This window comes from Aethalodelphis obliquidens, unplaced genomic scaffold (assembly GCF_003676395.1).
Source record: "Aethalodelphis obliquidens isolate GAN/ISIS:26980383/991018 unplaced genomic scaffold, ASM367639v1 scaffold3, whole genome shotgun sequence".
NCBI classification, from domain to species: domain Eukaryota; kingdom Metazoa; phylum Chordata; class Mammalia; order Artiodactyla; family Delphinidae; genus Aethalodelphis; species Aethalodelphis obliquidens.
The window spans coordinates 78,915,781-78,938,050 of NW_020837947.1; the positions used below are offsets into that span (position 1 = coordinate 78,915,781).

At 45.2% G+C, this 22,270-nt stretch overlaps 1 protein-coding gene across 2 annotated transcripts in view; it reads right to left on the reverse strand.

Annotated features, from left to right (window-relative positions):
* The window catches only part of KCNQ5 (potassium voltage-gated channel subfamily Q member 5), a 579,268-nt gene that overhangs the window by 84,971 nt on the left and 472,027 nt on the right, over positions 1-22,270 (reverse strand). Inside the window, exons 4-7 of one of the 2 annotated variants that reach the window (XM_027092551.1) lie at positions 21,286-21,461; positions 20,898-21,023; positions 10,653-10,763; positions 4,836-4,931 (exon numbers count right to left, since the gene is read on the reverse strand). In XM_027092551.1, coding sequence (XP_026948352.1) covers positions 4,836-4,931; positions 10,653-10,763; positions 20,898-21,023; positions 21,286-21,461 — 509 coding nt within the window. The remainder of the gene's footprint in view (positions 1-4,835; positions 4,932-10,652; positions 10,764-20,897; positions 21,024-21,285; positions 21,462-22,270) is intronic. The other variant, XM_027092557.1, reaches the window with a different exon arrangement.

A 22,270-nucleotide genomic window follows, 5' to 3' on the forward strand; every position in this document is an offset into this window, starting at 1 on the left:
CTAGGTAATTAACACATCCATCACCTCACGTATTTATTTGCTTGTTTGTTTTTTGGTGTGAGAACATTTTGCTTGTTTGTTTTGGGTTTTTTTTTGAAATGCATTGTTAAAGACTTTTTATTTTATTGCTATATTGGAGTATAGTTGATTAACAATGTTGTGATAGTGTCAGGTGTACAGCAAAGTGATTCAGTTATACATATACATGTACCTATTCTTGGTGTGAGCACATTTAAGTTCTACAGTCTTAGAAGATTTCAATTATACAACACTGTTATCAACTATAGTCACCACGTTTCACATTACAGCCTCAGGGCATATTCATCTCATAGTGAAAGTTTGTACCCTTTTACCCTATTTCCCCCACCTTCCAGCTCCTGGCAACCACTTTTTGCTTCTGTTTCTAGGAGGTTGACTTAAAAGATTTTTTTAGATTCTACATTAAGTGAGACCATGCAATAGCTGTCTGTCTCTGTCTGGTTCTCTCACTCTGCATAATAACAAGGTCCATCCGTGTGTTGCAAATAGCAACTTTTTCTTTCTCATGGTTGAATAATATTCCACTGTGTATATACACTGCAAGGGAAAACAGCATGGAGGCTCCTCAGAAAATTACAAATACAACAGCCATATAATCCAGCAGTCCCACTTCTGCGTATATATCCAAAGGAAATGAAAACAAGATATCTGCACCCCCATGGCCACTGCAGCATGATTCACAACAGCCAAGACACGGAAGCAACCCAAGTGCCCATCGGTAGATGCATTGATAAAGAAGATGTGATATTAGCTTCCTGAGTATGGGGAAATGGTAGGTAAGTTTTGAGGTTTTGCATATCTGAAAGAGTCTTCATGTTACTCCCATATGCCATGAATAATTTGGCTGAATATAGAATTCTAGGTTGGAGATAATTTTCCTCCATAATTTTGAAAGTATTGTTCCACTGTCTTCTTCTAATTTTAAGGTTACTAATGAGAAATCCATGCAATCCAGATTCTGGACCCTTTGGGTATGTTCTGCTCAGAAAGCATTTAGGATCCCCTTTCTTTCAGGAGTTCTCATATTTCACAAGGGCGTCCTCAGTGTGAAGCTTTTTGTTCACAGTGCTGGGTCCTTGGGGGGCCTTTTACTGTGGCCCCTCCTGCCCTTCATTTTTGGGGAACCAGAATATAATAATTATTTGATAAAATTCCACACTTAGTTTCCCTGTATTCTTTTTGAGGTACTTCTGTTGGCTGAATATTTGATCTCCTGGAAGTGTCATCCAATTTTCCTACTGTTTTTTGTTTTATTTTCCATCTCTGTCTTTTTATTCTATTTTGGGGGAGATTTTCACAGTTTTATCTCCTTTTCTGTTTTCTTCTTTTTCTGCTCTCATGTTTTCCACATCTAGGAATTTTTCTTTTCTGAATCTGTCCTTATTCATGATTAAAGCATTACTACAAAGGCTGTATAAGCTCTGTATATGTGGCTTGAGTTTATTTTAGTGGCCTCACTTTGGAAGGCTCAGTTCTTTCACTAGAGGAAGCTGAAGTTTCAATACATAATTTGTTTTTCTTTTGGGACAACTAATTTCCCCAGAGCAGCATCTTCTACTCTCTTCCCTCAGGAAAATAAGCCCACCTGTCAGCATTCATTTCACACACTTGTACTTAATTCCCCTGTTTCTGTTTCCAATAAAGCACCCTGGCTCCACCCTGAACTGGACCAGCCTCTCTAGAAGGAAACCGCTCACACAGAACTTCTGAAGGATCTTGAAATGCTAATCCCCAGGCTTCAGTGATGTATATATGAGGCTTCGAGTGCTGGATTCAGAGTCCGACACCAGGGACGTGAGTCCTACCTCTTGCCAAGTCCCTAGGCTTGTCCTGGGGATCAAGGGACATAATGTAGCAGAAACACTCTGCACACTTGTGAACAGAAGCACTTCGCAAGTCTTAGGCATTATCAATAAAAGTGGTGACATTGGGGCACGTATCCACAGCGTTACTGAGGGCTGCTTTCTTTTCCTAGACTGCTCCGCTTGAAAGGAAAAGTTAATGTAAATGAATCATGCGAAGATGTTGACACAACTGAGTTTACTGCAAGCTGCTGGCGTTTCAAACTTTTCCCTAAAACCCTGAAATGCTGGTTAATTTAGTTGTCTCACCGACTGAACGACAAAGCAATCTGGGCATCTCCAGCGCCCTTTACAAAGACAGCGGCTCTGGCTCCAAACAAACGAGACTGGCCTTGGTCTTGATGCTTTGTGATCAGCAAACCAAGGCAGTTTTATTGGGTAAGAAAATGCATGGATCAGCAAATGAGGCTTGTCGTTCAATCTAAAGCATCCTTGAAATAAACATCTATAATCTAAAGCTTAAAGTCCTGACTTCCGGCTATGGGTTACAGCAAGGAAAAACAATGAATACATTTAATAATTATATCATTATTCTTATGTCTAATAAATTGCATTTGGACAGAGGAACAATCACTTTTTTTTTTTTTCAATCACTTTTTAAATTGGTAATTAATGAAACTATGATTAGATTTAAAGGTATGCTTGAACGTTTCAAGCCTTTCATTTTATATTCTTTTTTGTTCAGAACAACACATAAGTTAGAGTTTTAAGTAAAAAAAAAATTAATGATTTCACTCCACAGTTACCTACCTTGGTACAAGTTCAATTATTGATCACAATATATATTACATAACTCAGTTCCATAAAATAAAAATCTAGATCTTTAAGTAAACTTTACAATCAGCCTCTTCACTTTTTATGGCTCAGGAAGGCCTTGCCTTGCTTTGGCTGTTGGCCAAAGGCTGTTGGTATAAATGCCTCTGGGTCCAAAGACTGCCTGGAGGAATGGTAATCTGTTTTCACGTTCAATTGGAAATTTTTTTTTTTTGGGGCACAATTTGGTAGTTAATAATGATGAGATAGATCAGAAAGTTCCTCCTATTATTCTCTGTATCTGTCTTGTGCAGTAGGATAGCCAGTAGCCGTGTATAGCTACTGAACACCTGAGACGTGGCTGGGCCTCCCAGGAATTGAATTTCTAAATGTAAACAGCCACCTGCAGCTCTTGGCAACTGTTCTGGGCAGCAGAGCTGGAAGCTCTGTGTCATCACAAGGGATCCACGCCTCAGAAATTCCTCAAAGGGCTCACTTTCCAACAGGATGGCCGATGGTCTAAGATTTTTTTGATGCAGTCCCCTTTTATACCCAGAAATATCGAGGATCTGTACACAGAAGTGGTTGTACTTTGAGTACATGCTGATTGAGAAAACATACAGTACAAAAAGCTAGTAAACAATTTCGCGAGGATATTAAATAAGTTTGAACTTTATCCATGCCAACAGCACGGTCACGCTCCTGAGAGCAGGCAGCCTAGGTATGTGTAAGGTGTACCACTGGTTCCCTGTGTGGACAGGGCTTGCTGCCCGAATGCATGCAAGGAACCCAGGGAGTAGCTCTGCATTCACAGGTGGAAAGCATTCTTCCAGAACTGAAAGATGAATACGTTAAAGAGCAACTGAAAGACGAAAACAGAAGTATGGGGACACCTCATAAGCAGTTAAGAAGCGCCAAAGGGTGGAGGCTCTCTGTTGGGGCATTTTGTGTGCACCCTGGCGTGCGTGACGTCCCTGTCATGGCCCTGTCATTCGGCCTCAGATCTTAAACTCCTATGACTCAGGGATCTTTCCTTCAGGAAAACAAAGTTTACTTTATCTTTGGCGCCCCTTTAAAACCCGGAACTTTTAAAACAAGAGCCTCTCAGTGGTGTGCATTACACGTGATGCGCAATGGTCAGGAGTCACAGAACAGTTTGCTCTAAACACTAACACCCTCATTTAGTCACAGATACAAAGGGGTCTCCTTCCCGATGTAGCCCCTCCCCGCCTCCCCCCACCCTGTGGCCACAGGCAGAGGCTGCGGAGTCTTGTGTCGTGGTTGCTGCCCTCCACCCCCGACTGGAACCTGCAAGGTGCGTGGGAACAACGGGCCTGCTACTGTAGCAGGAACCTCAGTCACCGCCCTGAGCCCTCTGGTTCTGCAGGTCTGGGGCATCCGCTGCCTGGCATGGAGGGATGTTACATAATCATCTTGTCTATAATTAAATACGAACTCACAGCATGGATCTAGAGGAAAACATATTTTGTGATTCTAGGGTGGCTCTACCCCCAAAAGGTATGGATGACAGAAGGAGAAGCGTTCCTTTTACTGCTGAAGCAAATCCTGAGTTACTGAAACAAAGATTAAATGCTGAACAACCTATGTATTATGAGTTAGCTTCAAACAATATGCTTACTACTTCATACGCTCAAACATCGATGTATTCCATAATTCCGGCTCTTAAAATAAGAATTTCCGGTTATTGCTCTAGGTGGCATTAAAAGTGATTCCACGAGTACTAAACCCTGACATTCTAAACAAATACGTTGTTCCTCAGAATGGCGGCACACATCGGGCAGCAGACGGTAACTGCAAGGCAGGCACTGATACTGTGTTCTGCTCCATCACTGAATGAGCAATGATCTTTCACCAAGTAATGCATGACACATACTAGGTCATCCCAGGAGCGACGCAACTGCTGACCCCGGCATGGCTCTGCTGCTGCCGTTAGTTAATCCAAACAAAGTGTGGACCACTGGCTGAAAATACATAGTATTTTTTTCTGTTTGGGAGTGGGGAGCACTTGACCAAATCTAAGGCTGTACATTAAGTTCCAGCTTCGCTTTTAAAAACAAAACCAAAGAGCAGCTCCCCTAAGCAAGGGCACAGAGGGACCGGCCCACGACCCGGCGCCTGCAGAAACAGGTGTTGCCGTCTTCCCGGTACACTGACGTTTACCTGGATGAGGCTGGCAGCTGGGTTCCTTCTTTTCTCAAAGTGCTTCTGGCGGTGCTGTTCTTGTACTTTTAATGCAAAACCTGAGCCAAGAATGCCCTGCAACAAAATACGGAAATAGCGCTGAAAACTTCTTTCCCCCAAACACCATTAAATAATACAAGTATTTAAAAAAACCCTCTAAGAAGAGTCTGTGAAAAGGCGAACAGTAGGCAACCTGTCCCTAAACTCATTAAAACAAACACGATTTCCTCTACTATAACACGTCGGCCAACGGCAAGCCGCTGGGCAGGAAGCAGAAGGACATCTGCCCTTCCGGAAGTCACCAGGCCCTACGGTCTCTCACGGGGTAAGAGGAGCCACCACAATTCCAAATAAAAATCACTATTTTAAAAAATGTTTTTGCGTGGCCTTCTCTGTGGCATTTCTTTACGCCTAAGTCAGAGAGAATGGTCCTATCCAGTGGTGGACAGAGGGGGATTAGAACTTGGGGCTGTTACTGTCTCGTGGATGTGGACATGGGAGCTTTCCTAGCACTTTGATGACACTACCTGATTTTATACTTTCCATTCACGAAATGGTGGGGGACGGAGTGTTCGAGGTTAATCCTCAGCGATGCTATAATTCTACACCTACCACAGGAAAGTAACAGTGGGGAAGGACAGCTGTCCAGATGAGACACACACTCAGTTTTGGAGATGTCGAAGGTTTGCCATGTTGCGTGTCTGTCCAGTAAAGACAAGAGCACAGGTCGATGCAAAGCACCTTCTTGTCTACCTGAGTCTTAACGGCACACTCTGAGCCTGGCTTGCCTTCCTGGCCCTGGCTCACCTGTCAGATCTGGGGGTTGGTAGGTGAGCAGTCCCTTCTGGGTTTATGCTAGCTTTTGCTGGTTTGCTTCCTTCTGCTGTCTCCATCTGCCGAAATATGGCCCCTCTTTTCAGTTTGCTTTGGTCTAAATTTGTGGAATCAAGATGCTTCGTCTCACCCTTGAGTTGAGGCTGCCTTTGGAGTTTGCTCAGTTCAGTCTCTGGGCTTTGTCTCTAAGCCTCCACTTTATTGGTGTGGGACGCGGAGCCCCTCTGCTTTCAAGTCTGGGATTTTAGTTGCTAGCTATAAATTATTAGCTTCTTATTAAACTTCAAGGAGTCTAACCCTTAGGTTACATAGAGCCGGGCATTTTATAAGCTCTAAGTCAGTATTTGCCACAGGTAAGGATTGCCTATTTTCCTTTTCTTCACATGTTTGAAGTCACTCAAAGATAGTACAGGCTGCTCAAAGGGGTGATGGGTCTAGTCCTTGGGAGGTGTTAGGTCTCAGTGGATGAAAACTTGGCGAGGACATTTTGGGGCTCTAGGTAACCTTTAACCTTCCTTCTCATCCTGCGATTCCACAATTCTGAGTACCTCTGTGACAATGACCAGATAATAAAGAACACAATTCTGTTTAAAATGCAGTTACACGACGACAGTCTTGTTATTAATGAGCAGCGACCGACTCCCCCATCGGTCAGGATGAGGGGCTGCGCTGTGAGATGAGGGATGGCGTCTGAGGTCTGTTCCGTCTCACTCCCCTAGTGACTGTGCCGTGCAGCCTGAGGTCCTCACCTCATCCAGGCTGTGACTGAACACACCAAGCTCTACGAACACCTGGTCTATAGGGTCTTATTTGTAGATTTAGACAATATCTCCCTCCATTCAGAGGTTACAAAAATGGCGTTCTGTTTGCAAATCCAAATCAACTCTTAGTTACGTATAACTCCCGAATTTCTTGCTGCTCCTTAACAGCATTAAGGAAAAGTTTAAGTATTTTCCTTTTAATGTCATTTTTCATGAAGTTTAAACATGCAAGAGACTACGAAACAGCAGAATTTATAGCATATATTTATATTATGTATATTATGTATTCATATTATATGCATAGATGTGTATAATCCACTCACAGGAAGCATAATTTAGATTTTGTAGGCATTGAATTAGCAGCAATAGCTACCATTTTTGAGCATTCATTATGTAAATATGAAGTTCAGAGTTAGATCCCTTTTGGAAAATGAAGACAGGCCAGGCCCTACATAGCACAAACTTAGCACCTGCCAAACAAACTAAAATGTGGTGAAAATCACGTTGGCAGTGCTTAGAAACATTCGCTAGTAGATGGCAAATGTCGGCTGCATGTCTCCTGAGCCAGACTGTCGATTACAGCAGTCACTGCACTAGCTCTGCTCGTCGTCTTCTTACGGCTGCTGTCCAATCCTGCCCCACCTCCCTCCGTTCCCAGCTCAGAAACAGAAACACAAGGCTGGTAAAATAAAGCCTGTTATGTTACATATAAATATATCCTGTAAGTTATGTAAGTATATACATGTAAATATAACCTATGTGCTATTCCTTCCAGTATCCATACTGATAGATACAAAGTCTCAGAAATTGACTTTTGTCTTAATTCATTTCCTAAGATCAGATAACTTAAATTTTGAGGTTTTAAGTTTTAGAAGTGCTACATAAACACCAAATAAAAAGGAAACACGTATTGGTCAGTATTTAAAATATTTATCCCTTGTTTAATTATAGTTAAAACATACTCCCTTCCAGATTAGAAGAGCCTATCTGTACCCTCCAGTCCTGCACTTGGTGAACAGGCTAGACAGAAAGATCCTCTCAGCAGGAGGTAAGGGGCTTCCGCAGGTGGAGAAAGGCCTGCCCCGCAGGGCAAGGTTGGGCAGGGGTCTCAGGGAAGGGGACCCCTGGTGGAGTTGCTGGTCCGTGTGACTCTGTGATGTGTGCGAGAGTCCTTCTGCTTTGAGGAAAAGATGGGGAAAGGAGCTTCTCTTTCTTGGTCCTCGGTTTCCTGGGTAGAAGGACCTCAAACAGGGATGGGCCACAATCCACCTCTGACTTTTCTTAGCAAAATGCCAACATGTTCTCCTAATTTCAATCCGACACCCCTGCCAGCCCGCGGGTGCACAAGACATAACGGCATTTCCAGCCACCTTGTTTTATTTAAAAGTATGCGGGAGCCACTGAGTCTTTCATTCAAGTAAGAACTCAGCACCTAACGTGAGGCTGCAGTAAAAAGATCCATGGTGAAGTCTACTTTGCTTGGCACTGTTAGGGCGTGTTCTATGCAAGCAAGACGTTCAGATCTCCAACATGTATTAATTTAATTTGCATACAACATTGTAATCACTTTATTGGGAAACCTTTACAAGAATGGCCATTTAGTCTCTGACCCTTAACCTAAGAGCCACACAGCTGAACGTCCTGTGATGGTCCATGGTCTCAGGATGGAGTCAGGGGGTCTAACTGAGGTGGGCTGACCTTCAGGCCAAGTGGCCCAGGTACTTTTCACCTTTGAACACTTATGTCTGCTCACTTCTTACCCTTTTCTTTTCCCTCTCTTGCTGTTACCTCTTCCTGGTCTAATGTGTGTTCTAGCACCGTACTTCTACATTGCTGTCTATAATCCTCAGAGGTGTGAAAGCACAGAGCTCAGTTTACCAGATTTTTCTCTAAATTAAGCAAAGGTTATGAACGAGGCTCGAGGCTCTCCTGGGAGGACGGCACATACATGGGTGCCCATGGGAACAGCCCAGAGCGGGGAACAGCCCGGAAGGGGGCCTCCTTCCCTGCCTGTAGTTCTTCGAGGGATCACACAGGTTGTTATACGTGTGGCCTCAGGATAAGTATAAACACAACAGAGGCAGATCTTTTGTGCCATCATTTTGGGAAAAGAGCGCAAGACTACATTTTACTGTTTCTAAAGGTATTCTCCTGTAGGGAATCTGGTTATTGAGTGGGTCTCTGCCCACTGAATTGCTGGGCAGAGAATTGAATTCTGGTCTGAACTGCTGAAGTTGCCAGATTCCGCTGACTCTGGACAAGTGAGGCGCTTTTTGGACTCTGCTTCGTTTTGTCACAGCAGGAAACACACACATCATGAAAATTTTCTTTGTGACAAGCACCTGACTTACGTCATTGGTCTTAACAGATTTTCTCTGGGTGTGATAATTTTTCCTACCTGATACTGATAAAGAAGTGTACTCAGGGTTTCTCTTACGGGCTGACTTGTGTCCAAAATTCATAGGCTGTAGTCCTAATCACCAGGACCTCAGATGTAACCTTATTTGGAGAAAAGGTCTTTACGAAGGTGATCAAGTTACAGTGAGCTCATTAGGGTGGGCCCTAACCTAGTATGTCTGGTGTCCTTTTTATAAAATTAATTAATTAATTAGTTTATTTTTGGCTGCGTTGGGTCTTCCTTGCTGCACGTGGGCTTTCTCTAGTTGCGGCGAGGGGGGCTACTCTTCCTTGCGGTGTGTGGGCTTCTCATTGCGGTGGTTTCTCTTGTTGTGGAGCACGGGCTCTAGGCTTCAGTGGTTGTGGCACGTGGGCTCAGTAGTTGTGGCGCACGGGCTTAGTTGCCCCGCAGCAAGTGGGATCTTCCCGGACCAGGGCTCGAACCTGTGTTCCCTGCACTGGCAGGCGGATTCTTAACTCCTGAGCCACCAGGGGAGCCCCCCTGGTGTCCTTTTAAGAGGAAACCTAGACACAAACATGGGCAGAGGGAAGACGATGTGAAGACACAGTGCTCAGACGGCCGTCTATGAGCCCTGGAAGAGGCCTGGCCACATCCTCCCTTGCAGCCCTCAGGAAGAACCGGCCCTGCCAGCTCCATGATCCTGGACTTCCAGTCTCCAGAACTATGAGACAATAAAGTTCTGTTGTTTAAGTCAAGCCAACCAGTCCGTGATGCCTTGTTACAGCAGCCCTAGCAAACCAACACAGTCACATGTGGGCAGCACATGACAAACCCGGATTCAAAGTGGGGTCTGATGCCCGTGCTCTCGCGTGGTCTCTTGGGACCCTTCTCTGACCTTGGTTGGTCCGGGGTGCAACCAGCTGGTCAGTCTGGAGCTGAGCTCTGGCCACGGGAAGGACAAGGGGTCCCAGGCAGAGGGGGAGCCCCGGCAGCTACAGGCTGTGGTGCTGAAGGCCCCACCCCCTTGGCTCCTGGGAGGGCTGCCTCGGGGCCTCTGCAGCAGAGGCTGTGACATGAGCCAGCCTGTGTCTGGGGCAAGACTGAGGCTGCTGTTCCCTAAGCGGGACAGCGGCCATGGCTCTCACAGTCCTGCTTGTTGGCTCCTCTCCAACAAGGGGAAGCCAAAAGCGAGCTCTTGGGGAGGGGGGCAAGTGGTAGTACTCTGACCAAGTGCCTTTGAAGACACAAGAGGATAAAACAATCAGAAAGGAAGGCTTCATCCAGTATGGAGAAAATAATCAGAAGCTTAAGAGAAGGGAAGTGTGTTCTTCATTCTGATAGGAAACTGGTTGTTAGCAAAAATCAATGATGACACAAGGAATAAATCATCTGACACATTAATAAAAACCCTTTAAATTCGTACGCTTTTCACTCAAGTAGCCCTGAGAGGTAGCTACTCCACGTGGGCACGTGCACCTCTTCAGGAGTGCACGCCTTATGCACCTAATGGGAGCCGTCAGTTTAAGAGGAGGATATCTTTAAATCTTCACAAATAGTTTCAATGTACTAGTAGCCTGCTGACTGAGAGGTGGTGTTGCCTGAATTATCATTTGGTCCTAAAGCCTCAGCTGGTGTAAGACTCTCGGGTTAAGCGACTCCGAGGGAAGACTGTATTTTGTAAATTATCCAACTAGATACATATAGAAAAGTCAACATTACATCAGAAAAATGATATTAGTAAACGATAGAGCTATGTTCTAGGGCATACGGTTTTGTGAAAGCTCGTGCTAATAAACCTCCAAGATCCAACTGAAAGTGCTTAAGTTTTGCAAAGATACTCACAGCAGGAAGTGCAAAGAAAGAAATGCCCAGGAGTGCAAAGCCCGCAGAGAGCAGCCTTCCCAGCCAGGTCAGGGGGGTTTTGTCTCCATAGCCGATTGTGGTCAATGTTATCTAAAAACAAAATAAATAGGACGTGCAGCTTAAGTACTTGAGAGGAAAGTCAGGACCCATGAACAGGAGGCAAAGCAACGTTTCCACTGAATCATCATTCAACCAGTCTGGTTGGTGCATTTTATTACTGTGCTTTAATTTTCCATGACGCATAACAGAACTTCTCGTTGTTTAAGGAAGGGAATAGCCTACATACTTGTTCCTCCCTTATAACACAGCTTTCCATCTTTTCTAAGTGCATTCAAAGAAAGGCTATATTATATAGTAAGTGGATAACCATCAATGATACAGAAACGACAGCACTATGGATTTGGGACTGGATCAGTACACAAAACAATAGTTTATGTTAATTCAGGCTGTCCATTTATTTCTTTGGCGGGCATTTCCTGAAGGTCTGGTGTGTGCAAGGTATGTGTTTTGATTTGTAGTGGAACAAAAATGAGAGGTACATAGTTCCTGTCCTGAGATATTTATGGCATAAGAGGGGAGATATGTCACACACAAATCACTAAAACGCAAAATAGGGCAAGACAGGTATTATGATGAATGCACAAAATAATTTGCTGCTCAAATTCAAAGAAGAGATTATTACCAGCTTGGGGGTGTTGAAGCAGCTTTGTTGGGAAGATGTCATCATACCCAGGCTTTGAAGGAGGGGTCATATTTTGAGAGGCAGAAATGATAGAGTGATCTAGGGAGGGGAAACAGGTGACCAGCTGCACAGCAGTGAAATAAACAGCGTGGGTTCTGGAACGTGTGTTCAGTTGGGCCGGAGCACGGTGGGTCTGAAGAGGAGGCTAACCAGCTACGCTGAAGCTGGACCAGGGAATGTCTTTGAAAAATGATCCCTGGGTCGTGTCTCCCCAATGGTCAAGTGCTCCAGGGGCTGCCCATGTGCCTTAGAACAAAGCCCTGGCTCCGCTCCAGGACCGACGAGGTTCTGCCTGATGTGGCAGAATGATGCGGCAACTGAACCGGAACAGCGGGAGTGGGACAAGACGGGGTGGAGAGTAAAGAGATGAGCTGAGGAAGTTCACTAGAAGCGTGTCTGAGAGGAAGGCGAAGACGAAATCTACATGACTGGAAAGTTTCAGCTGGGAAGATGATTGCCCCATAAATAGAAATATGATAATGAGAAAGAGGAGGGTTTGGAGCAAAGAAGACGAGTGGCTTTCAAATGAGGGTTTTTAAACTATCAGTATGACGCTGATCTAGAAATGTCTGAGCAACGAATTAAGAAGGAGAGCTTGAGTCTTGAGAGAGATTGAGGTTGGCATGAAATCTGGGTTTTGGAATAGGGCGCCGAGTGACTCTAAGCTCTGTGAAGAAATGAGGTTGCAAAGGGTGCAAAGGAGGGGCCAAGGGCACTTCCTCAGGAGACAGACATGTAAGGGATGGAGGGGAAAGGAAAGTCAGAGGAGAATATAGTTTTTCAAAAGTAGGAGGACTGGGAATGGGTTACAGAAATGGAAACTCAATGAAGAGAGTTTCACAGAGGACCAGGTGAGCCCTGATGCCACAGGCTCAGGGAGAACAAGGAGAATGAGGACTGAGAAAAGATGTGGACACAGAGACAGGAGTCACTGTTGATTTCTAACAGCGGCAGTTTGGGGCAGGCTGTCCTCCCCGGGCTCTAAAGGAGGGCCAATTAGTTGAGAGGCAGAAATGGTGGAAGAAGAGGCGCTCTGTGATGGAGCTCCTCCAGAAGCGCTCGGCTCAGCTGGCCACCGCTCCCTAGACCCTCTCCTCTCTCCTCGCTTCTGTGCTTCTCCCTTTACATCTTTGGCAGCTCCTTTTACGTGGCTCCTGCTACCCCAGACCACCTCCAAATACTGGATTCTTAAGCTTTGCTTCTGGGTCTTTTTCTCTTTTAAAAATTCTGTTCTTCTCGAGACTTCCCTGGTGGTGCAGTGGTTGAGAATCCGCCTGCCGATGCAGGAGACACGGGTTCAAGCCCTGGTCCGGGAAGATCCCACCTGCTGCGGAGCAACTAAGCCTGTGCGCCGCAACTACTGAGCCTGTGCTCTGGAGCCTGCGAGCCACAACTACTGAGCCCGTGAGCCATAACTACTGAGCCCGTGTGCCACAACTACTGAAGCCCGCGTGCTGCGAGTACTGCAGCCCATGCACCTAGAGCCCGTGCTCCGCGACGAGAAGCCACTGCAGTGAGAAGCCCGCGCGCCGCAACAAAGACCCAACGCAGCCAAAAATAAGTAAATGAAATAACTATATAAAAAAATAAAAATTCTATTCTTCTGTAACTTTCCTTTCCCCCTCTCCCCTCCTTTCTCTCTCTTCCCCAGTGACGTGAAACACTCTCATGGGTATAAATACCATTTTTATGCTGAACACACTGAGTTTCTACCTCCAGGCCAGACCACTCTTCTGAGGTCTGGATTCACACATCTGCAGCGGGTATTCTGTTGGGATGCTGCACAGTCATTTAAATTGAACATGTCTAGGGACTTCCCTGGTGGTCCAGCAGTTAAGACTCCACGCTTCTGCTGCAGGGGGCGCGGGTTGGATCCCTGGTCGGGGAACTAGGATCCCGCATGCTGCATGGCCAAAAAAATAAATAAAGTAAAATAAAATAAAAGCAGGTGTTGTGAATTAAAGGATGTGAAACAAATAAAAAAATAAACTGAACATGTTTAAAACGGAAATTGTATCATCCTAAACCCGCCACTCCCCTGATGACACCCCCTCCTGGTCGAGAGCCCCACTGACCACCGTGCTGCTCAATCAGAAGCCTTGGGGCACTGCTGCCTCTCCCTCCCCACAGGTGTCTCTCTGAATACCTCAGCAGGTTCCGCTGCTTTGACCTCCCCAATCCCACGGCCTTCTCTCTGTCATCACGGCCACCACTGAAGACTGGGCTGCTAGAGCAGCCTCTTTTTTTTCTTAGACGATAATTATTCCAGTTTTATTAAGGAATGGTTGACATACATCACTGTTTAGGTGTACGGCATGACGGTGTGATTGACACGTACTGTGAAATGATGACCACAGCAGGGTTGGTGAACATCCATCATCTCATAGAGATGCAGAGAAAGAAAAGAGTGATGAGAACTTTCAGGCTTTACTCTCTGAGCTTTCCTGTATATCACATGGGAATGTCAACTACAGTCACCATGTGGTACTAACATCCCTGGTACTAGTTTATCTTATAACTAGAAGTTGGTGCCTTTCGACCACCTTCCTCCACTCCCCGCCCCTCTCGTAGCCACAAATATCATCTCTTTCCGTGGTTTTTTTTGGTAAGCTTCCTCATATAAGTGAGATCACACAGTGTCTGTCTTTGTCTGCCTTGTTTCACTTAGCGCTCAAGGTCCATGCACGTGGTCGCGGATGACAGGGTTTCCTCGTTTTCGTGGCTGAGTAGCACCGTCGTGTATACACCACACCTGCCTGCACACTCGTCACCGTGCACCCCGAGGCTGCCCCTGTCCTGGCTCCTGTGCATCACGAGCCGCCGTCTCTCAGTTGCTCTTTCTACTTTTGCTCTGGCCTCTCTCAGTTCCTTCTCTGCACACCTGCAAGGGCTATTATTTTCTTACTCCTCTCTAAAAACCCTGCAATGGCTATTCACCAAATTCAGAATAAATTCTAAGCTCCTAGCTACGGACCTCGTGACCTGGTCTCTGCCCAAGTCTCCGAGGTCTCCCTGGTCCCCCCCTGCTCACTGCACTTTAACTACAGTGTCCTTTCAGCTCCTCCGATGGGCCAGGCTATCCTGCCACAGGGCCTTTGCACACTCTGCTCCCTCAGCCCCCAGTCTTCCCGGGGCTCCTTCTCATCCTTCAGGTGTTATCCAAAACACTCTGTCCTCAGGGAGGCCTCCCCTGGCCACTGTCCACAGGCGGCCTCTGGTCTCTCTCTGTCCTGCTCGTTTCCTGTCAGCACTTATCATGAGGGGTAGTGTACTACTGCTCTACTTTCCTCTGGGGAGGGGTCCTTACTTCCTCTACTAGAAGGAGGGACTGTGTCTTTACTCTTTGTTGTCTCTCTAACATCCAGCATGATGTTTGCCTCCAGAGTAAGAGGAACTCAATAAATATTTAGTAAATAAATAAAGAATTCTTTCCAGAACATTGGCGACAGAGTGAGAAACATGGGGCCAGAACTCCTGGAAATCTCTGATGTGAGTGGGTGCTTTCTAGGATGTGCTTGTGCCTGTCTGCAGAGAGGCCGAGGCTGAGGAGGGGAGGGTGGCAGCTTTATGATGGGGGGGTACCCAAGGAGGAGGGACATAGGGTGAAGGACATGGTGGAGGGTTGGCCTTGGCCGTGTGAGAGGAGGGCAGGGCTGGGAAGCTCAGGCCAGTTCCCGTCAACAGTGAAGGACAAAGGAGGGTCACCTGTGCGGAGCAAAGGGCCTGGAACAGGAAAGGCCCAGGCTGTGAGGCTGTGAGAGGGAACTGGCAGTAGAACCCAGCAGCCAAGTGAATCAGATGCCACCAGCAGTATGGGTAGAGGATTCTCAAAGGAATTCCTTGAGATTGCAGAAGCAGCATTCCTGGCTCCATTTTATTACAGGTTCCTAATTTTAAATACGTGGGAAAGATTTTAATCTATTATACCTGTTCTGCTTAATCTTAATTAAGATTAATCTTAATTAAGATAGCTTAATCCTTTCCAGTAGTTTATTAATAATAATAAAGGGAAGGAGAAATGTCATGGTTTGGTCACAGCAATAACTTTGCACTTCTCCGTCTGCTTTCCATTCCGATCACACGTCTGAGCTGTTCTCCTTGTGGCTCAGTGCTCAGAGTGGTTTTTTTTTTTTTTTTTGCGGTACGTGGGCCTCTCACTGTTGTGGTCTCTCCCGTTGCGGAGCACAGGCTCCGGACGCACAGGCTCAGCGGCCATGGCTCATGGGCCCAGCCGCTCCGCGGCATGTGGGATCTTCCCCGACTGGGGCACGAACCCGTGTCCCCTGCATTGGCAGGCGGGCTCTCAACCACTGCGCCACCAGGGAAGCCCAGTCTTAATGTTTTTGAGGAACCTCTATACTGGTTTCCACAGTGGCTTCACCAATTTACCTTCCCACCAACAGTGCATGAAGGTTCCTAAGGGGGTCCTTTAAGGGAAGAAGATTCATGTTGACAGTTGTCAACAATCTCCTTCCCCCCTCCCCTCCCCTCCCCTTCCCCTTCCCCCCTCCCCTCCCCTTCCCCTTCCCCCCTCCCCTCCCCTTCCCCTTCCCTCCTCTTTGCTCTTTTTCTCGTCTTTCGAGTCTCTTTTCTTCCCTTCTCTTCTCTTTGGGCCACTTCCTGAGCATACGGTTTCAGATAGTGGGTAGTCACAGAATCTGCACAGTCAATTTTGAAATTTGGTCACCTTGAACTAGTACATCAGAAAGATTTTTGATCTCCAAACATCAGAAACTCCTGTGTTGGTGGCATCATAAAATTTGGGCTCTGCTGTGGCAGGGAGCTCAGGGCATTAGCATTCCATACTGGTCTTCCAGGACTGTGGTCAAATATGTAGTAATAGTGGTGACTAACATCTGTCTAGTGCTTGATAAAGTACATCTACATGGCCTAATCTCATTTAATACACACAGCAACTTTGTGTTTGGGTACTATTCTTTTCTCGGTTTTACAGAGATAATAAATAATTGCTTAATATCACACCTCCACTAACAATGGGGCTGGAACCCTGGTCTCCTGACTATAATACATTTTTTTTCAATACAGCACGTGCTCAGTGCTTATGGAGAAATACTGAGCAAAAGTGTCCAGAGTCGCATGTGCGGTGACAATTTTCAAGGAACAGACATCTTAGGAAAGAGTTCCCCACAGAGACTTATAACCAGTATAGCCCATAAATGCCCTTAAGGTAGGCGTGGCACTTGGAGAGGTTATTAACCACTCGGCTGTTTTGGGGGGTAATGGCTGGGGTATGTGTGTCTCAGTTTTCACTTGGTCGTTAATAATCTTGAATGGTTAGAAGTAAAGTAAGGCTTGGATACCATCAGGTAATGCATTGGTAAGAAACACAACTTTAACTAACTGCACCAGCAGATACAGTTAATTATCCGACTCAGGTAAGTCAGAAAGCAACAGCTTATAGGAGGTGGAAGAAAACATTTTGTCCTGGTGAACCTGATGGGAGGAGGGTTGATTCTCGGAAGGGTAACAGATGTTATCAATGACAAGGGTATCTTAGCTCTTTCCACAAATGTGCACCATTTCCTATTCTTAGACTTTGCAGGGGGATGAAACTCATGGCATATATTTGGGCTGTACAACCTGTTGAATGCAGAGCCTCCTACACTAATGCTTGGAGAAAGATTGTCTGGTTTTTAGCATGAATTCTGGGACTAACTCTGGCCGACATCAAATCCTCTACATGTCTGAAGGAATCATCTCAGGCACAGGTCTCAGGTGGAGCCTGTACTTTTCAGATGCTTTCTCAAGAGCAGATTTATACCATCTGCTGTTGTGTGCGTCTTTAAAAAAACCCGTAACGCTGTCTTCGTCACGGGAATAGTGGTAAATAGGAAGAGGACAAGCTGGCCTTCAAGAATAGGTCATTACCAGGAAAAATTACTTCAGGAGGATGGGATCTTAAGTTGTTTCAGCCAATCAAAAGGAAGAAAATAATAACAGGAAAGAAGGAGATCATAATAAAACATAACTGCGGGAAAACCTGTTTTTAAATTACTTCAGAATAAACCTAAAGCAACTGGAAAGGAGGATAATAATAATAGGAAATAACATTAAATGGAACTCCGCCCAGCAACCAGAAGGTCCTCTTGTCCCGGAGCCGCAGCTGAGGCCTCAGCCTCCCCTCTCCCCCGGCACGTCCACTGTCATCAACGCCTCTTCAGTTGCTCCTTCAGAAGCCAGAACATCTTTTCATCGAAACCCCAGTTCCCACGCCCCTTCTGCGCTTAAGCCGTGGGTGTGCCAGGAAGGTACCGCTCTGTGCTCCTTGGCTGTAGCGGTTCTCCCACCTCACCATCCACGGCAGCTGCATCTGTGGTTGGGTACCTGCCATGTGCTTAGGACCAGCCCTTTGTATCGATTATCCCACTTACTCAGTGGGCTGAGTACTGTTGTTCGCTAGTATGGAACTGTTTTCAGGTATCAAAGTTCTCCGTGTTTTTACTGGCTCTGCTGATGGCACTACGTGTTCCTCCTGCAGTTGGTTTGGGTACAGCCCTCAGCACCTTCTTAATGGAAGGGCTTTCGTATTTAATATTTAGAATTCACTGGGACACTGGATCCATAGCCTACAAATGGCATTTTAATGTCGATACTTCGGGCATTTTTTTTTTTTAAGAAATGAGGATTTCCTTTTTTTTTTTTTTTTTTCACCAAAGCCTAGCACTAAGAAACACTCCAGTGCAGGATGCTTTCATTTCCCTATGTATTCTGGATACTTCCTTAGTTAGCAAGGTGTCCATTACATGCAACATGGACAATTTTATCTTTATTTCTATTTTTTTTACATCTTTATTGGAGTATAGTTGTTGGCAATGGTGTGATAGTTTCTGCTTTATAACAAGGTGAATCAGTTATACAAATACATATATCCTCATATCTCTTCCCTCTTGCGTCTCCCTCCCTCCCATCCTCCCTATCCCATGCCTCCAGGTGGTCACAAAGCACCGAGCTGATCTCCCTGTGCGATGCACCTGCTTCCCACTAGCTATCTAGTTTACATTTGGTAGTGTATTTATGTCCATGCCACTCTCTCACTTCAAACATGGACAATTTTAACTAAAAAGTAACCAGAAATAGATTTCATTAAGGTCTTCATTAACATATAATAAAGGTACAGTCAGTGTTTTAAATTTGTTTTACTTCACACTGGAGACCTAGTATGTTCTTATAAGGAATAGAACTAATAAGTTCTCTTGTTTGCTTTTTGTGGCTTCAGACGATTTCATGAATGAGTCAGTTAATATCAACAAACCCACTGTGGACCAACAAGGCCTTTTTTATTCCTAGAAGCTCAACACCTTAGAAAATTTTTACTCTTGTATTCAAGGCTAAATTTTTTTTTTCTTTAAAGAGACATAATTAGGCCATTCAAAGATCCTGTTAAGTACAGGTTAAACTTCAGTCAAATAGCACTACTGGAATGAAATCAATGAATAGACGTTGCTTTTCCCTGAAACGAACAGAGATGAACCTTTGGAAACCTGCTACATGGGTTGTTCTGGCAAAAGAAACAAGCTGGTGACTAAGTGAGAGGCACATTCAGAGCTTCCCACACACTGTTCAACACACAGTGCAGCGATTCTGATTAGTAGGAAGGAGAAAGGAAGACGGAAGGCCAGAAGGCCAGAGAGCTGCCAGGTGGACTCACCAACAGATGCACCTCAGAGAAGGGCCTTCTGAGTGTCCCGTCACTCATGCACGTTAGAATTATCACAGAGGCGCAAAATCTAAACTTCCAACTCAAATCGCTGCTTTGAAGCCTGGGATAATCAGTTGTCTTCCCCTTGCTGGCTAGAAAAGCCTCCTGTTTGCTCAGTTTACACAGTTTATCCCACCGCGAGTCATAGATATTCATTTGTTCTCTACACATAAGAAGTGTTTTAAGAATGTCAGATGACTGCTCTCTTCTGGGTTTTCCACTTTCCTCCTTTCAAAGTGGCCATTATTGTTTGTGGGGTAGGGGAAGCAGTTGGAAACCAAATTGTTAAACCAACAGAATGCTTTGTTATCAGCGGCACAATCTTGGAGACATTTAACTCTGATAATTTAAGGAAAAAAAATCTTAATCTTCAGATGAATATATTTTTGATTTTTATTCATATTACTGCTGCTATGCAACCCACAAACATACCAAGTTCTGCTTACTACAGGCCTTGCCGAGTTATCCACGTCCTTGACAAGAGATCTAGTTCTCGCTGAGGAGCTTCTGACAAATAGCGGAACAATGCAACAACTGGGAACTTAAAAATCTGTGCTCCACAAAGCAAACTGGCAAACAAACTTACCAATGTTTTAATCACAGTTTAAGAAGATGACAGATTTTTATTGTGGCGACAATCTAGCACTCAAGAATTATTGCCGATGATTTAGAAGAGAACAAATTTGTTGGACCAAAGAGACAGGGAAAGTCTTCAAACAACTATAACTGCTCTTGTATTTTCACCCTTTTGGAATGTCTTAAGGAATAGAATTTTTAAAAATGTAGTTTACACATTGCATAAAGCACTCCTTTATCCTATGACATTCTTAATAGGGTACACGTTTCATCGACTGTTTTATAGATTCTTTACACTGTAAAAACAATTTTTGCTTTGATGGAAAACTATGTGTTGTTTAGAGTACACTCTTCCAGGTTCTCAGTTCCTGCTTTTATGGGGCGGGTTCTGCACCTTTCAGGCCTTTGAGCTATCTTAGGACTACATAAGTTGTAGCAGCAATGCAAAATAATTCTTGTTTACGGACATGTAAGTACATTCTGTCTCGTGCGGGTTCCTCTGACTTTCCTCTTTCACTGTGGAAGAAGCCAGGTGTGCCTCTGTTTGCACATTCATTTGAATACTTAAAAGTTTAAATAAAATCTTGAGGACATGTTTATTTTCTACCTGTATGAGAGTTGTGATTTTACTTTTATTTGTTTGGAAAACTATCCTTTAACAACAATATAAAGGAAAAAGAGTTTTATGAGTGGGAAGTTTTGAAATTCAGGATCTATAGTCTCTGATCTCAGAGATGGTTACCACTCTTCTCTTTTTCCCTTTTTGTACCATAATTTTACTTTTCTTTCATTCAGCTAGTACACCTTTTTTTCTTTTTTTTTTTTAAACCTCAGATAAACTTTTTGACAAGTGGCCAAACAATGCAACCATTTGTACTTTAAAGCTGTGCTCCACAGTTAAAATGAACAAGCCCATGAACATTTTAATCACGGTTAAAAATTACTTGTCTTTATTGTGGCAACAGTGTAGCATGCAAGAAATACTACTGATGATTTGTTAGAGAACTTAACTTTGTTGGACTTAACAGGGGAAACTCTTTAGATAATTATAAGCGCTGTATATTTTCACTTACCTCCCTTTTGGAAGTTCATCGTTTTATTGGGACCACCCATGGGAATCCCTACACTACATTCAAAGGAAACATCTCACAGCATCCAATAAACACAAGCAGGCGCTCACACTCACCGTGCCCCACCAGAGTGCGTCCGCGTAGGTGGAGAATTCCTTGTTGGCGTCCTTTTCCACCAGGTAGACAAGGAAAGACGAAAAAATCAGAACCAAAAATCCTATGTACCAAGCTGTGATTAATTCCTAGATATAAAAGGAATGAGAGATTTTTAGAGGTGAAAAATCTTTGAAAAAGGAAAAAAAATACAAGCATGATTCCATGCGTTTGACTACTGCTTGGATATTTATGATGACTTTCACATAATCCACTACACCTTGTGTCCCACATTGCTTTAACCAATTACTGAAAAGATTAAGTTTGCTTTCGATGGGTTTAGTAAATATCATGGCAGCAAGGTAAGAAGTTAAGAACACCCTGCCCGCACCTGGGCGAGGGCCCCCCCACCTTGCTGTGCGCGTAGACCACGGAGCCCAGCAGCTTCCAGGTGCCGCCGCGCCTGTCCATGCGCACCATGCGCAGGATCTGCAGGAAGCGCAGGCTGCGCAGCGCCGACGTGGCGAAGATGTTACCCTGAGTTTTGGCAGAAACTACCGCTATGGAGGCGATGAGAACGATGGTATCTGAAAGAAAGAGGGTGAAGCAGCCGTAAGTAGCACGACCGGGAGGTTTTAGTTTCCAAAACAGGATTTCAGAAAGGGTCCTTTTGACCTGTTTGGGGCCCAGGGAACTGCTCTTGAGCCCCAGGCCGGCACGCGCCACGCGGGCTCTGTGATCGTCGAGGAGTGGAAGGCGGAGGATGTGGCCTCCTGCGCCTGCTGCCCCGGTCTGACCCTCGGCCGTTCTCTGCTTTAGCCACGCAGGTTTGGACCACTCGCCGTTTAACCTTCAAAGGCCTGGACACCGCCTTCGGAAGGTCCGGTGCTTGGAGGGCTTCGGGCTGGCGCAGCGTCCCCATGGCAGTCCTGGCGGCACGGGGCTTCTGCCTCTGCCCCTGCCCCAGCACCGCGGCCTGCTGTCTGATGCCACAGAGAGTACATAGCCTGTCCAGATGCGAAAGGGCTACTTCGCATAATCATGTCTCCTGTTTTCTTGCCGAAGAAGCTGGTAGCTCTGTTCTGCAGAAAATTCACTTGTGTTGTGGAGTCTGCACCTTTGCAGCCTCTTAGACAAAGGCCCCAACTGAGCGGACCGCTCTAAGCGTTTTGCTCTGCATGCTCTGTACGGCGCCACTCAGTTCTGGGTAAGTTCTGTGCACAAGTTAATTAACATTCCATTTGTTACAATAGAGGAGGTGATCATGCATACCACGCACTGCATGGGAATGGATATTAATGTCTGACATATCGACGTTTGGCCTAAATCATATCTGCCCTTTTGTCAGCTAAAAAGAGAAAAAGAGCAGCTAAGGAGAGCATAGAAAAGATGAATG